The following is a 16,135-nucleotide window of genomic DNA, read 5'->3' on the forward strand; positions in this document are numbered from 1 at the left end:
AAACATGTGGGCTTGCAAAAAGGAACTTGGAGCACTTTGCTCTTCCCTGATCTTTTTTATTTGCCTGCTGCACTGAGCAAGTTGGCACTCAGGCTTGTGGTTAAGTTCTGTCCAGACTAACCAGAAGTTCTAACCATGGTTTGGTTTTGACTACAGCTTATGGTTAGCGAGGAGAGAGCTTAATCATGGGACTGGGTTTGGACAACATGCTAAGTGAAACCTTAGATTAGCTCAGTACAGCATGCAAAGATCAGGGAGGAGCAGAGTGAAGAGTTCCCCTTTGGATACCTGCAACATCCACATGGTAAGGTTGGGTTACTGTGTCCTGTGAACCAGACCTGTGTGTACAGAGTGATTTAAGAAGACCTTAGGATCATGCAGCCTGTTGCAACATATCCCTGGATCCAGAGCAGCAGCAGTTTTCTCAATATCTGAAGCCTGAAAATGTAGAATGGCTACCGGCAATTAGTCACTAGTCAATATATATGAGTGCCAGAACACTTTTAGGTAGAAATGGCGAACAGGGTATGACCTTAGCCAGAGACCTTTGTGGTTTGGCTCAGAACGTCTTTCTGTGCTTGAAATAAATAAAATCATGATAGAGTGCCTGTGGTTATGCAATTCCCCCTCTTTAACTAGTTAACCACTAGTGGAAAGGGTTCACTTGTTGTATTATATTGAATATTTGGTGGAAATTATGCAACCTTCTCAACTGTCACTGACTTCAATTTAAGCGGTGTTCAGGATTGTTCATACAAACGCAGTCTCAGCTAGGAGCTGATTTTGTATGAGAAGTGCTGAATGAAAGATGATTGACCAGCCAATATTTTGAAGGGTTGTATCTCTTATATTCTGCTGCAAGATAGCTACACTGTTTCTCCTTGCACAAGCCTTTGAGTTTTCCGCTGTGCTAATCAATATTGTAAGAGGAGTAGTTAAAAATCAGCAGCATGAAACTAAACGCTAAAGAAGCTAAGTTCATATTCAATAGCAAAACACCACTGCCCAGAGGCTGCAACCCGAGTTTGGCTATGAAAAGGCAGACGCGAAAAAAGAAAAATTATAATACAAAATAGACGGCAGGCTTAGAATCAACCGTTGCAGTGACCTTGCCTTTTGTATGCCATTACACAATTCAATGGCCGCCCACTCAAACCTTGCTCTCAATCAATATCCTATTAAAGCAGCACAAAAAGTCTCCATAAACTTAGTGGTTAGCTATGTTTATAAATGGAATTCAGCATAATTAGCTGGTCAATAACATACTGCACTAGTAATGTTAAAATGAGCACCACACATTTAATATCTGTGATATTCTACAAGGCTTTGTTACAAAAGCTAACATAACAGTCTACAGCAGATAAAGGCCAAGCCACAGATTTTAGCCACATTTCCCACATCTTCTTCCTTTCATGCTTACTAATCAGTTTATGAAAAGGCTAGCTGGTTAAAAGGCACACTTGTTCCTTAGGTTTACCTCCATTTAACCCTAGAGACACCATCACTTTGCTGCTGTAGTTATCAAAATATCTATATATCTATTTGTGAAGTCAAATCCTTCTTTGGATAATCTTCACAGTTTTCAAGAGATTAAGTAAGTGCCTAATAAGAGCACAGATCATGTCGATTTCCAGGAAAGGGTGCTTTTGCCAACTTGCCACAGTGAAACAGGAAAATACAACAACAGCAAAACTGATATAAACACGGCCCCCTTCCTTTAAAACCTCCTGAGCTGCTAACTGTAAGAGATCTGACTTCATCTGATTTAAATTAGCCCTCCGATGCCATTGTCTCAGGTGCTGAAGTGTTATGGAAATGCTTATGAACATTCTAATTGGTTAAAAAATAAAATGAAGCACCATCCCAGTAGGGCTAGGGACATAGGGGTCTAGCTGTTGGTGCTGAGTAGGATGCAGCAGAGAAGGAATAGTCAGAATTAGTGACATTTTTGTAATTAGTATACAAATTTTAAGCCACACTTCTATAAAAAAAACAACAAGGTGGAATACTGTGTATAAAAATAAAAGCTACATGGTTCCCCATGAAACATAATTTAAAGCATTAATAAATACTGGCTGGGTTAAAAAAAAATTATCCAAAAGAAATGGCTCCAGGTAACAATCTTTGGGTCTCCTACTCAAATGCAGATCCTCAGAACAAACCTGTGAGGTAGGACAAGTGGCCAACATTTATTCAGACAGCTCCTTGGCTGAATGGGGACTCGAACTTGAGCTTGTCTTGTCCTTCCCTCTGATCATTGCAACACATAAGACAAATACTCAAACTATTTGTTTGCTATTTCTTTATTTGCATATATCAATGATTTTTATTAATAAAATGGTCAAGATTTAATTGTACTGATAGTAGCATATTTTTGGAACCTTTGGACTGGGGTGACTCAGGCAGATTCATCTGGCACTCCCAGTGATTGAAATGTATCCCATGTGTAGGGAAGGTTTGTGACCAGACCACCCAGTCAGCTGAAACTGGATCCCAAGGCAGCATTAGTTCAGTTAGACAAACTTTACACACATCAATCAAAGGAGAGCTTGAAGGAGAGACTAAGTCTTCAGTAAAGCTACCTTACTGTGTGTTCAGATATCCATTTCAAATGGGATTTTTGTACAGGTGAGCTATTCATTGGGTTGGAATCGATGCAAAACAGTTAGACATATCTCCCTAGATTTCAGTATCCTTTCTTAGTCTTGACAATGGTTGTTTCTGGAGTCTTTGTGCTGGAGAACACATGGAATTTTAGTATGGTCCCATGGTATAACATCTTCTGTGTAGCTTCCTTACCCTAAATGCCACTTAGTAAAGAAACTAGATTTTAAAAACAGAATTCTTCCTTTGTAAAAGGAGCATAATTAAAACAGGTTCTCTAGGGTTCACATCATAAAACGAAGGAGAGGCTTTTTTTGACCCAAGCTTTTGAGACAGATACTAATGCATGTCACAGAACATACAGCCATTGCTAGAATCTTTTGTGGACACTGCTTTCATTTTTTCAAATGTCCCTAAAACTACAAAGCCTACAATCCTGCTCTTTCAAAAACATATTCCAAAGAATGAAAATTGGGATTCCTAGTTTTGAAATATTGCTGCCAGTTTATATGCTGGCTACAATAAATAAATAAATGGTGGGATCGCTGAAGATTATCATTGCCGACTTAATGGTCCAGTTCTTCATATGCCTATTTGTACCTTCCACCTCTAGCATGTGGAAATCTCTGCACTCTGGAAGAAGGATTAGCTCAGTTGAGCCAGAGATTTCAGTTGCACCTTGGGGGCAACCAGAATGAAGCATTTCTGCAAAAGAAACTGCTGAGTCCTTCTAGCTATAATGGGTCTATAGACATATTTGGCAGATGGACTTACGATGGCAGAAGGCCAGCGTCCTTGCCTCCTCTTCTACCATGATATTTTGTCTGCCCTTGTAAGCTTTAACACAAAAAGGTAAAGCAGACAACTGTTTTATTTCAGCCTCAGAGTTAAAACACACATCTTTGCAGTTCCAGCCTCCTTTCTTCCCAGGCAATGGAGAAAAGTTAACCAAGTTCTAAACACATCCTGGATACAGGCTTCCCTTGTCCCTTACATGATTAGTTGAAAAATGGTGCTTACAAAGATAAGTAACTTGAAAATGGGCACACAAAGCCCTTTATTGCCAGTTAAACACACAAATACAGAGGAGAGAAGTTATTTCATTCCATCAATAAACAATTCTCCTAGTGCTACTAACGTTTATGACGTTGGGTTGCTCCTACCATGATCCTGCTTCACTTATTAAAAATTCGGTAGAACCTTTTAAATGTGCACATTCTGGACCATTTTATTGCATAATGGGAAAAGCTTTCATTCTTAGTTCTCTGTATGGCAAGGACCCACATTTTAACTATAAAGAGAAGCTTCTGATTAATGTATTTATTTTGCTTTCAGAAGTCTTACCTTTTCCACATATGCTACAGTATGAAGCAGATTATGTTTCTTTTACCACAAAAATTAAGTGAGGTTCTTAGGAACCTACAAATGAAGAATTTTCTATCCCAATTTTCCAAGGTTTCTTAAGAGAAGCTGTGACTCTTTTAGCCCATGGTTGGAGCCTGATGGGATCAAGACTAGAGCCTTGCAGAAGAGGAAAGGACAGAACCCATAGAAAAGGTTCTGTTCATCTGGGGCAGTAGTAGAAAACCTGTGTCCACTCCAAGTGTTGTTGGGCTACAACTCCCATAAACCCAGACCATTGCATATGCTGTATGGGTGTTGCTGTTGTGTTGTTGTTGTTGTTATCTTTTACCACTTTGGTGTTTGCACCCTGGACTCCTTTGTGGGAAAGGTTGGGATAGAATTAATACTATTATTGTTATTTCTGAAAACAACCCCCAAACTGAAAAACAAGACAAGCCAATTGAAAAAATGGTCAATCTCTTCAAAAAGAGTCTAGTACTATGTAATAAAAGTTGCACTAAGTGCTTAAGTTCCAAGTAAGTTACGGTGTAGTGTTAAGAGTGTTGGACTAGAACCTGAGAGACCAGGTTTCCAATTCCCACTCCCACATGAAACTCACTGGATGACCTTGAGTTAATCACTCACCCTCAGCCTAGACTAGCTCACAGGATTGTTGTGAGGAAAAAATGGGGTGGAGAACTATGTACACAGCCTTGGGCTCCTTGGAGGAAAGGTGGGATACAAATATAATAGTCATAAATGTAGTAAAGTAACAAATACAAATACTACCTATAGCATGAGTTGCTATTCCCTATCATGTCCTTACGCTTTCTCACATTGTATTTGGCCTAAGTTCATGTAGACCTATTTCTCCGCCTGCTTCCCTTGATATCTGTATATCTCCAAAAGTATTTTCTTCATGAGGAACAATTAGATTTAAGAGAGCTAAGCCTAGTAAAATGAGAACACAGAGAAACAGATGCTGATTGGAGTAAATTAATAAAGTAATACCATAGGAATATAGTAGGACTTACTTCTGAGTACACATGCATAGACTTGGGCTGTGTATCACCCCCCCCCACACACACACACACTTTCTGTCTTCAATAATCCTGTTTAATAAATATTATAGTGGCTTGGGAGCAAGATTTCTATGTACCTGCTTCGAAAAGACATTATTAACCTTTCAGTTTGGACTTCCATAGGTCTTGTGTGAATGAAAATTTATCAAGCGAAGGCTTTTAAAAGCACAAATAAGTTTGGCCAAGACTGCTAAAACTGTAGAGTGGATGCTGCAGAGTGTACCTTTATGATTGATTTCCATTCAAGTCAGACTGACTGCAGTGTGGTCATTTTTCTAACCCATAACTGCTCACACTGCAGCAGTTTGCTATCCGCAGGGTGTCTGAATTATAGCAGTCCATGTCCGTGTTACCTTTTACACAAATTACTTACACTGGTTTCTTTTTCCATGCAAATTCATCAGTTTTACAGCCTCTTGTCTCTGCTGTCAGGAAACTCTAGCAGACAGCACAAATTGATAAAATGAGTTAATTTTACAATGGTTGGGGTTTTTTAAAGTTTCATTCACCCGTTGCACAGGAAGCATATTGTAGTTAAAGGAAGACAGCAAATGAGTTTAGAGTGTTCTTGTAAATTATTTCCCAAGTTAATTTCTTCCAAAGATCATTAAAGGCTGGCTCCCATTTTAATATCATTGCACTCCTTCCATCCTGTGCTTTTAAAAATGCATTGCTATCAATGCATCTCAGTTCAGTGGCTGTCCTTAAACCACTGCTGAGAGTACGCCATAGTTTGCATGAGAACCATATAAGTAAGCTGTATGAGGATTTTGTTCTTTGTATTGCCCATTATTCTTGTACTTCAGCTGCTGTCTGTAAAACACTAAGTACATGGTTGCTCCTCAGCTGAAGATTGCAGTTTAGCATATTGCATACTCTACATGTGGAAAGCTCTCAGTTGATAAATGCTGGAAAGCACCTCTGCCCGAGACCCCAGAAAGCCTCTGCCAGTAAACTCTGTCAACTGGGCTGGATGGACTTGCTGTAAGGCAATGTTATGTTTATAGCACCACTTTAATCCTAGCACTGCAAACAGACATGTGTGCTTATGCAGCTAAAGTGGCATTGCACAGAGGCGGTGGTTGGCAACCTGATGTCCTCCAAATATACTGTTCTGTAACTCCCATCAGCCCAGCCCATGTGGCCATTCATCAGGGATGATGGGAACTGAGGTTCAAACATCGACAGGACACCAGGTTTCCTGCCCCGGTCACAGTTGTACAGGAGGCAACCCGTCAGGGCCGTCTTTACCCAGGGGTGCAAGGGGTGCAGGGCACCCTGGCACCAAATTCTGGGGGGTACCAAATGTACCCTGGGGGGCGCCAAATGTATACCTACTATATACCGGTGCCTCTTAATCGGCGGCAGTGAAAAGCAATGGAGAGAAAGTTCACGCCCCCCCCCCGTTGCTCTGTTACTCCATAGTGTCAAATATTCCCAATGAGTCAGGAAACAAAAGCAGTTATTTCCGCTGTGTCGTTGTTACAGACAAGCAATTTTCCTCCCCCCAAAAAAGGTCAACAACTTTGGCTTCCCCATTCCCAGAAAAAGTTCAACAACTTTGAGTTCACCCCCCCCCCAAAAAAATGGGGGTGGCTAAACTAAATTTGGGGGTGCTAGGTGGATCTTTGCACGCCAGTGGTGCGTATGCTAAAGACAGTCCTCCAACCAGTTCTTCTCAGTTAGCTACAGAGATGGCCCTTGTTGGCCATGGACACGCTAAAGGAACATGTAAATCAACCTTGATTGCTTACCACTTGCTGAATGTATTAGATGTATGATAAATGCAGTACATTGATATTTCACATATGCAAATCACTTATGCAGGCAATGAGTTGCTTCATACACAGTGTCAAACCATGGTTTTGGCTATTCTTAGGCTTGCATGCTTCCTCCACCTGGCTTCCTTGTGTACTCTGATTCAAACCCTGATTTCCTTGTTTGGCAGACCTTAGGTCATTGTTAGAGCCAAATTAGCAAACTATAGTTTCCACTTGCCCTTGAAACCAGAATTGGGAATCTTGCTTAGATCTAATGCCCTAACTATGGTTTGGCTATTACATCCAACATAACTTGCCTCCGTTCAGTTCATTTTGCACGCTGGCTAAACAAGTATATGGCACCCACTCACACCCATTGCTGACTTGATGGGCTTGAGCCAATCTTTGCATCTTACCCTAACCTACCTCACTGGTAGCGAAGATAAAAACGGGGAGATTGCACACATTGCTTTTAACTCCTGGAGGAAATGGAGATTTAAATAAAATAACACTTTGAAAACTGATATGTGGTCTGCTGACATGTAATACATTCTTGGGAATGGCTCTGATTTTATGCCACAGGATGTCATGAAGCAGTTAACAGACTCCTGGAGCCCCTGGAAAGGGAGGAGAGGAGCTGTCTGTTTTTCCCCCAGATCAATCCATAACTGGCACAGAAAATATACATAAAGTTACTGTTGAGGGTGAACTGTGGTAACACCAGCTGGCTCATCCTGGCCTTGTCTGTTTATTGCCTGGCTGGGGATTGCTTGGTGATTCCTCCTAGCACATGGAGGCAGTTGCTGAATTGCAGAGGATGAAGCTGCTGCCTCTCTGCCTGTTACCCCAAACCCATGTCAAGATTGAAGTGTGTCTTCCCCTTCATTCTAGTCTGAGTTCAGGATTACAGGGTTCTACAGTTTCACTATTGCACTAGCTGTTCATATAATGGCAGCAAAAAATAATAATTGTTGTTTAAGTGTTGGGGGGATGCTGTTTCTTTACAACAGGTGAGAGAAGGCTTTGGATCCCCCACAACAACCAAGTAACAGCTGCATATTTATTGCGTAATAAAAAAATATCTAGAAAGGCCTTTAGTAACTTCTTATGTGGATGATACCAGATCCATATTATTGATGGCAAGAGATTCATGACCTTCTGTTTTTAACACTGCAGAGAAAGGACTTCGTAATATCTTTGTGAAAAACTAGTTCATTACACACATTTGTAAAAGTCAAGAGAAAAATGTAACAAAGGAAGACCTTATCATGTGCACAGGACAGCAAACATTGAGAAATGCTTGGGAGAACATTGCTAAGGTGCTCAGTAATGCCAGACATGAGGAAACAGATATAAGAAGAAGAAGCATTCCTACAGTTTCTGAAGCCATTGAAATACATGATGGTACAAAATCAGACTTTGCCATCAGTAAAAGACCTTCAAAGAAGACCTTAATCATAAAGTTGCATAATGAACTTTTAATATTGCTGATTACAGTGCCAATTAACTCATACCTTACTACCTACATGCTGGTAGGTCATTAAGGTGAAAGTGAATGTTTGAAATGTAATTATTCCTTTTCCACATCACTTACTTACTTCCTTTCCTTTGTTTTCGCAGCACCGATAGCTGCCGGAACAGGGCCTAATTTCTCACTCTCAGATTTGGAAAGTTCCTCATACTATAGCATGAGCCCAGGAGCAATGAGGAGATCTCTACCAAGCACTTCCTCTACCAGGTAATTTGATCTGTGCATGATATTGGGTTATGGTTCAATCCCCCTGACTACATGGACATTTCAAAATGAGTAATGCTGTCATTTAGTGCTTATGTTGCCTGACATATTCTGCCTGAGATACTGATCCTTTGTAAAAATAAAGTGGCACCCATATACATTCTGGCGCGCTTTGCAGAGTTATACAATAGATTTTTCTTCTGCTTAATGTTGATGTAAATAAGGAGCCATTTCTTATCATGCCTGTCAAATGACTGATCCACTTTAGCTGAAAGAAAAAAATCAATCTGGATCATTAATATCATTCAAAATGGCAACAGGCTTTGGGCGTACTTGTAAATCCAATCTCATGGATGCTTAAGAAAAGGACCACAGTATGAAATAAAAAATATCCTTGCTGCAAATTAGCATCTAAGCCTCAAAATCAAGACTTATAGGAACCCAGACTAAAAAAATCAACTGCTTGGTTAAGTCACTAAATTCCTAAAGCTTTATCTGTAAGTTGATTTCTAAAGGGCAATTCCTCAAACTTGCATTGGTCTCTCTGTTAATGCCCTTACTGATTTATCTGGATCCTGCTGTTCAATCTCCTTTCTTGCAACGTAATGCAACCTATTGTATAAGAAGTAATATATCTTTACAGTTTATTTATTTATTATTTATACCATGCCTTTATCCCTGACAGGGACTTAAGGTGGCTTACAGATTTTTTTAAAAGCTAACAATGTAGAAAAATAATAATTAAACATTGATAGAATTATAACTATATCTGTCTGTCTGTCTATCGATTTATCTATCTCTCCATCCATCCATCCATCCATCCATCCATCCATCTACACACACATACTAAACATCAATTAAAACCATACAAGTAGTTACAATAAAAACAGTTCAGCACCAGCCCTTTCATTAAAAGCAGAATCACAGACTTGTAGAGTTGGAAGATACCACTAGGGTCATCTAGTCCGACCCCCTGCAATACAGGCATCTTTCACCCAATATGGCTCTCGAACCCACAGTCCTGAAATTAGGAGTCTCATGCTCCACTAACTGAGCTATCCCTCAGGTCCACTCAGTTTCCCCAAACCCTGTTAGAACAAATACCCTTTTTAAATTATGGTGCCCAGAACTGGGGACAGTATTCCAGGCGTGGTCTGATCAAGACAACATAAAGCGGGACATTATACTTTTGTTGATGCAGTCTAGAATAGCATTTGCTTTTTGTTGTCGTTGCATCACACTGTTGACTCATGTTAAGCTTGTGGTCTATCATGACATCTATATACCTTTTTCACATGTACTACTGGTAAGCCAGATGTCCCCCATCTTGTATTGGTGCAACTCGTTCTTCCTGCGTAAGTGTAGAACCTCAAATTTGTCCCTGTTGAAATTCATTTTGTTAGTCTTGGCCCAGTTCTCCAATCTGTTAAAGTATTATTGAATCCCAAATCTTCAGCAGCATTGGCTTCCTATCCCAATCTGGTGCCATCTGCATGTTGGATCCTAATAATCAGAGTATCTTTTTCTAAACACTCAAAGACTGATCATTAATTATATTTTCTAGTACCAGTTTACTTCAGAAGGGTCCGCTTGCTGCAATAACCAAACATTATGCTGTGATATTACTTATAACAGTTCTCCAGGGCTCAGATAGTGGAGTGACATTCCACATGATAATGTTACATGGTTTGTCAATGAAAGTCATGACTACTCTGTTGGGCTCATTTTTGTACATAAAAAAGAATGATAAAAGTCCAACAGCTCCCTTGAATAGGTTTGTAACCAAATGGCCTTCTCAGTTCCATTAGACGTGTTCTCACCCAACCAGCCACTTGAGCAGTTGTTCACAAACTGAGTATTCCTGGATTAGGCCCAATTTAATTTAGATGTGCTAATAGCAGTGTGATTGCTGCTTGAAACACAACAGTGCAGAGGCAGTTCCATGGGGTTAGCTGTTTGTTGGAGGCAACTTCCCATACAACTTTGGTAATTTCAACAATGCCAGTACAAATTCTGCACCTTCCATGATCTGGGCCTTAGTCAAGGGATTGCCAGCTCTCCATTAGACCTTGGCCAGCTCTTTCCTTCAGAACCTTAGCAAACATGTCTCTCTCTTTACCATGGTTCTTGCCACTTTTGATCATTTCCTTCGAAGATATTACTTCACTGTTGGGTAATGTGTGCAAGCCGATAAAGGATATTAAATACACATGTGCTTATATAGTTATTCACATAGATTATTCTGGCGTACTGCATCTTACCACTATGTGTTACACTCAGCAGAGATAAGCATGTGGATTGTTTACACATGACAGAGCACCCAATTGCTCCTACACGGAATTGATATGTAAAATAATCTAGTGTGAAGTAACCTTGGTTCTGCTCAGCTGCAGTCAGATTTTTAAAAATATATTGACACCTATAGCTAATATGAAGAGTTTGTGCTTACTTTCTACAAGTACACCTTTGTATGGTTGATAACTTGTGATGACTAAGAGAATATACTATTTACTTAGTCAAAATTCTGAAAGTTGGCAAATAAACTAATTATTATATAGCAGTAATCAGCATATTTATTTGCAAATTTGGCATTTTTGTGAATGCACTGGGCAATTATCATTCATTTATCAGGCTATACTTGTTTCCATTACAGGACTGGTGGAATAGACAGGTTATTAATGGTACTTAAAAGTAAAACTCAGTTGTCACTCTTGTATGCTTCTACAAATACCTTACACAGATAAGAAGCTAATTATAAACAACACCAGTAGTTAATAACTGCACAATATATTTGGGGTTTTTTTCTCTCACATAGGTTACTTCTCCTTAAATGTCTTACCACTTACAGCTTTGCTATTTACAGCTAAACATTTTTATATGAAAGTATGTTCCGATTGATTATGCTAATATTTACTTGTAAGTACATAAGCTTAAGACTATAGTGCTGGGGAGATTATCAAGGCAATGACCGTATTGTAGGCAAAAATGTATTGTGTCGACATTTAAAATGCCTTGATCAGGCTCTAACATACTTTTTTTTTTGCATTCCTGGACTATGGGCAGAATATTAAGAATCTTGATTTTAATGTTTTGAAAAATAAGTGTCTTAGTTTATTGCATTTGGGAGTGATGATAAATTGTTAGTTCCAAAGCAGTGGGGAACCTTGTTGGCTCCATGGGCCAGATCCTTATCATGAGTCAAATTTAGCAAGTGGGTAGGGCCCCCTACCTGTCATTCACCTGGCATCACAATGACATCAGATGATTCAGTGCTATGAAGTCTCAAGGAAGCAGTTTCCAACCTGCTTAGGGCTGGGTTTGGGAACTCTCCCATGTACCCAAATTGAGCAGGATTGACCCCTCCCCCACTCTCCTGCACCTCAGCTGTTCATAACAGTGTGAACAAACCCTGTGCATGGCTTATCCTTCCCTCCTTCTCTGGCATGGTGACCAGGAACAGATTGGTAGCAACCACACATTTTCAGGTTTGAATAATCTAAAATTAATAGAAAAGTGTCTTATTGCCCCCGCTCATCCATAGTGGATGGAGACAGGGCATGTGTGAGGCTGAGGCATGCATAAATTCATTCCCATCACAATAACCCATGGTTTATGATCCCATCCAAACACAGCCACTGTAGCCATGTTTCTTCATACATGGATAGACTTCCATGGGTATCAGTAAACAAAGGGTCTAAAATAGGAGGCACAATGAAGAAAGAGGCAAACTTTATTCTCAGATACAAGTTCTAGTATCTTCTGATACCACAGAGATCTTGCTTCAAACGTCAAATAAGAAAATCCTTACTGTGACAAAATCCAAGAAGACTCGGTGTGAATTATCTCTATAAAGACTTCCGCCTGAGAGGAATTATGGCAGTTTATTACCACCACCATCCAAATGCAATAGATCTCTGATACAGAAAACAGCCTTCTCTGGCTCACTGAATAGGACGTTTAGTCAGGTAGCTTACCCTTGGGAGTTTCTGCTTCCTTTGTACATAGAAATGTGCAATAGACTCTATAAAGCTGACAATAGATGTAATATCTGCTGACCCTGTCTTGGAAAGTGAATTCAATAGGACATTTTTCCTCCCAGCCGCAGTCTGTTCCTCATACTATAGCTCAAGAAGCTGAGGGCTCCTGGCTCTGCAATTCCCCACATTACTCTGCCAGAGTCCGAGTCGACTGACCTTCAGAGCTCAGCACAAGGGTTATCTTTCCTTTCAGGCTTTGCTTGAATGTTACATGAGGGAGGAATGTATGTGGCAAGTGATGAGTAACAGTCTTTCTGCATTTCACCTCTGCATCGCTCAAGTTAAAAATCTTTTTGGCTTATGAAGTGAATTCGGAATTGCTGAGAGAGAGAGAGAGAGAGAGAGAGAGAGAGAGAGAGAGAGAGAGAGAGAGAATCTCCAAGCAATGATTTCCTTGAAGCCACACTATTTAGCAAAATCCTCAAAGTACTTTTCTGGCTCCCCAAAGAAGCTGCCTTTATGTCAAATTTGTTCTCTCAATCTTTTCCTCATTTTCCACAGAATTTGCTTTGCTTATCCAGTTCTATTCTGTGATGGTTTGTTAATGTGAAAGAGAGGGAGAACTATAAAACCTTACTCATAATGATCACGTAATGACTTTGTTCCACGTAAAAGACCAGTCCATGTTAAAATGGAATGGAAAATCTTACTTGTAGCTGCTGCTGCTGCTGCTGCTGTAATTGTTGTAGTAGTTCCTGCTGTTACAGTTGTTGTAGTTATAGTTGTTGCATAGACTAACAGTAACCTCATAAGTGGATCCTTACGTACTGAAATTCACACCAGCAACAGACAAGAGGGAAGTGCCAGCAGACTCAAGGCATTTTTGGGCCGGGGCTACATAGTTCAATGAGGACTGAGCTTGCTATGGGCAGCTTAACTGACTTTGGGGCAGACAGGAATGGAAACGAGGCTAGAGGAGTGGGAAAGAAATGAAATGGGGTGAAGAGGAAATAGCTGGCTGGCTGGAACCCTAAAGGAGAGGACTCCAACCTGCAACACTTTGTACAAGGTGTTTTTACAGAGTAACTATGAAATTAAACTACTTCGTGGAATAAATGTCAGAACAATTCTCCTCCTCCCATACCACTGAAGCTTTGTAAAAATAAAAATGAAAAACGGGGCCACCGTGCAAACAAGTTATTGCTAAGCTGAATTCTTAAGAAGGATGGAAATGGTTGGACTATACAGCCTGCTCTAAAATACTTTACCTTTGCAGCTGGAAGTGACATAAGCAGAGTTCAGGCAACCCGCCTCCTGCACCCTGTGGCCACATCTTCCTCCATCTTCTCGTGAGGAGTTCTATGCACATACCAACATACATACATACATACAGTTCATCTATGCAAGAGGAGATCTTGAGGCAATCAGGATCCCCACCTTTCATGGATGAGCTCCACAGGCATGTACATGCATAGTGTCCTTTTCACACACTGAGCATCTGTACTGTTGGCCTTTACAAATTGAATACTACGTTTGAACACCCTGTTCACTTAGGCTCTGGTGTGACAAACTATAGGGACACACTCTTGCACATATACACACACATGCTTAAGCTCTCATCCTCTTGCATTTCTTTGTCCGCCTTCTCCAAAATAAATATGGTGGATTATGGACTAGACTGTAGAGGAAGTGGGATTGTTGGCCTGGAGTTTCCGCATGCCACCAAAAGGCAAATGGAACTGAAAACACCAACAAGTTTTCAGCTAGTATACCTTACCTTCTCTCCCAGGCCTCTACAGGCCTCTGAGCACATCCTGCTAGTAGAAAGCAGGAGTTGACTTTTGTTCCAAAGCACAGGGCTGGAAGGGTGGAGCAAAGCACTCAAGGGAGACAGAAGATTAACAGGGCAGAAGAAGCAGAGTAGCTGCATCACCTCTGCTTCAGAGCAAGGAAGTTCTCCAGAGCTGCAACTCTAAAATGCAGCCTGACATTTTGTCTCACTTTAGCTCTTGCATTAATGTCTCTCTCTGTGTGTGTTTCCTTCAATTCCAGCTCTACCAAGCGCCTCAAATCTGTAGAGGATGAAATGGACAGTCCTGGTGAAGAGCCATTTTATACAAGCCAAGGGCGGTCTCCAGGAAGTGGTAGCCAGTCAAGTGGATGGCATGAAGTGGAGCCAGGTAAATAGAGTCACTCAGGTGGCTTTTTAGGGCTTCGAAGCTATCTTCCATGTATGTATTTATTTAAAAATTATTAGACTGCGTTTCAGATTCAATATACGAGGTAGTGTGTGTTGAGTGCTTATGCAGCTGTAAATATTTTGGTAATATTCATTCCAGTATTTTAGGCAAGCATTTGTAGTGTTGCATTATGGTTTCCGTGACTCTCAAGGCTTCCTTATTCCAAAATAATACTGAGAATTAGGTTTGCTTGCCCCCAAAGAGTAGCATCCTGCAATTTATATTATGTTGTAAAATGACAGGTGGGAGACCCTTTCAAATTATTGTTAACGTGAATTGATTTTATTCTGTAATGGCTTTTTAATGGCATTGCAGGAGAGGTTGTTTTGTCGATTTAAATGTTGGAAAGTTTGAATGAAGTCTTTCTACGTACCATTGATACTGTTGTTCCACTTCTGGATTTGTTAGTTACTTTTCAAGTCATCCTTTTGGCTTAACTTTTCTTGTGTTTCCTGCTACATAAATATCTTACCTCTTGTCACAAAATCTTTTGCCTCTTAAAGGAAATTATATTATTACTTTTTAAAGTATAATTGCAGCTTATGGACAAAAGGCCCCTTGATTTTTTTTCTAAGTGATTCTTTTGTTATTGTTATTTCTAATTTGCACACAATTCTGAAATAAAGATGTTGATTTTGAATTTGTGAGCAAGCAAGCTAAAAGACAGTCATTCTAATAAATACTTGTCAAAGCAGTCCATTGTATTAAACCAGGGCTTGCTAATATGGTATCCATGGGTGCATGTGCAGCCACAGAGGCCTTCCTTTGTGCCCGCAGAGTCCCCTCCCCAACTGAAATTAGACTCGGGAGAAGTATTCTGTTGTAGCCAATAAGTTAGGTAGCATTGTGTTCTTGATTGTGGTGTGTGTATGTGGTGTCCACAACAGTTTCTGCTGTTTGTAAATGTGCCAATGGACTCACAAATATTGGTGATCCCATTATCACTTCTGGTGCTACTCCATTCTCATGAAGCAGTTGCAATCTCTTAGGCCACCAATACCGAGAGAACTAAAGAACTTAGATCTTGCCATGTATTGTGGCAAGGTTTAAGTTCTTAAATTGCTGTTACCCTCTCTGAAAACATGTGGTGAAGGGTGGGTAATTCAAAGTATTACTAGTAGTAGTAGTAGTAATAATAATAATAATAATGTGTTAATAGTAAAAGATGGAGGGAATGTAAGGATGAATGGTTGGGCTTAAGGAAGAGCACTTACGTTTAGAAAAATAGGAAGGAGAATACTATAGTGCCTTTGTTTCATAATACAGGGGGGAAAGGAAAGAATAAGGTGAAACGGGGTGCTGGAAGAAAGTAACTTGGCAAAGTTCTAGTCATGAAATTGGGGTTGCTGAAAAGGGGATAAAAGAAGGGAAGAGCTAATGATACAAAAGAGTA

At 40.1% G+C, this 16,135-nt stretch overlaps 1 protein-coding gene across 9 annotated transcripts in view; it reads left to right on the forward strand.

Annotated features, from left to right (window-relative positions):
- NFIA (nuclear factor I A) overlaps positions 1-16,135 on the forward strand; it is a 420,964-nt gene that overhangs the window by 325,124 nt on the left and 79,705 nt on the right. For all 9 annotated transcript variants that reach the window (XM_081915818.1, XM_081915823.1, XM_081915817.1 and 6 more), the window contains exons 5-6: positions 8,411-8,528; positions 14,555-14,682. In XM_081915818.1, coding sequence (XP_081771944.1) covers positions 8,411-8,528; positions 14,555-14,682 — 246 coding nt within the window. The remainder of the gene's footprint in view (positions 1-8,410; positions 8,529-14,554; positions 14,683-16,135) is intronic.

Source organism: Podarcis melisellensis (assembly GCF_964234715.1).
Source record: "Podarcis melisellensis genome assembly, chromosome: 6".
Classification (NCBI taxonomy): domain Eukaryota; kingdom Metazoa; phylum Chordata; class Lepidosauria; order Squamata; family Lacertidae; genus Podarcis; species Podarcis melisellensis.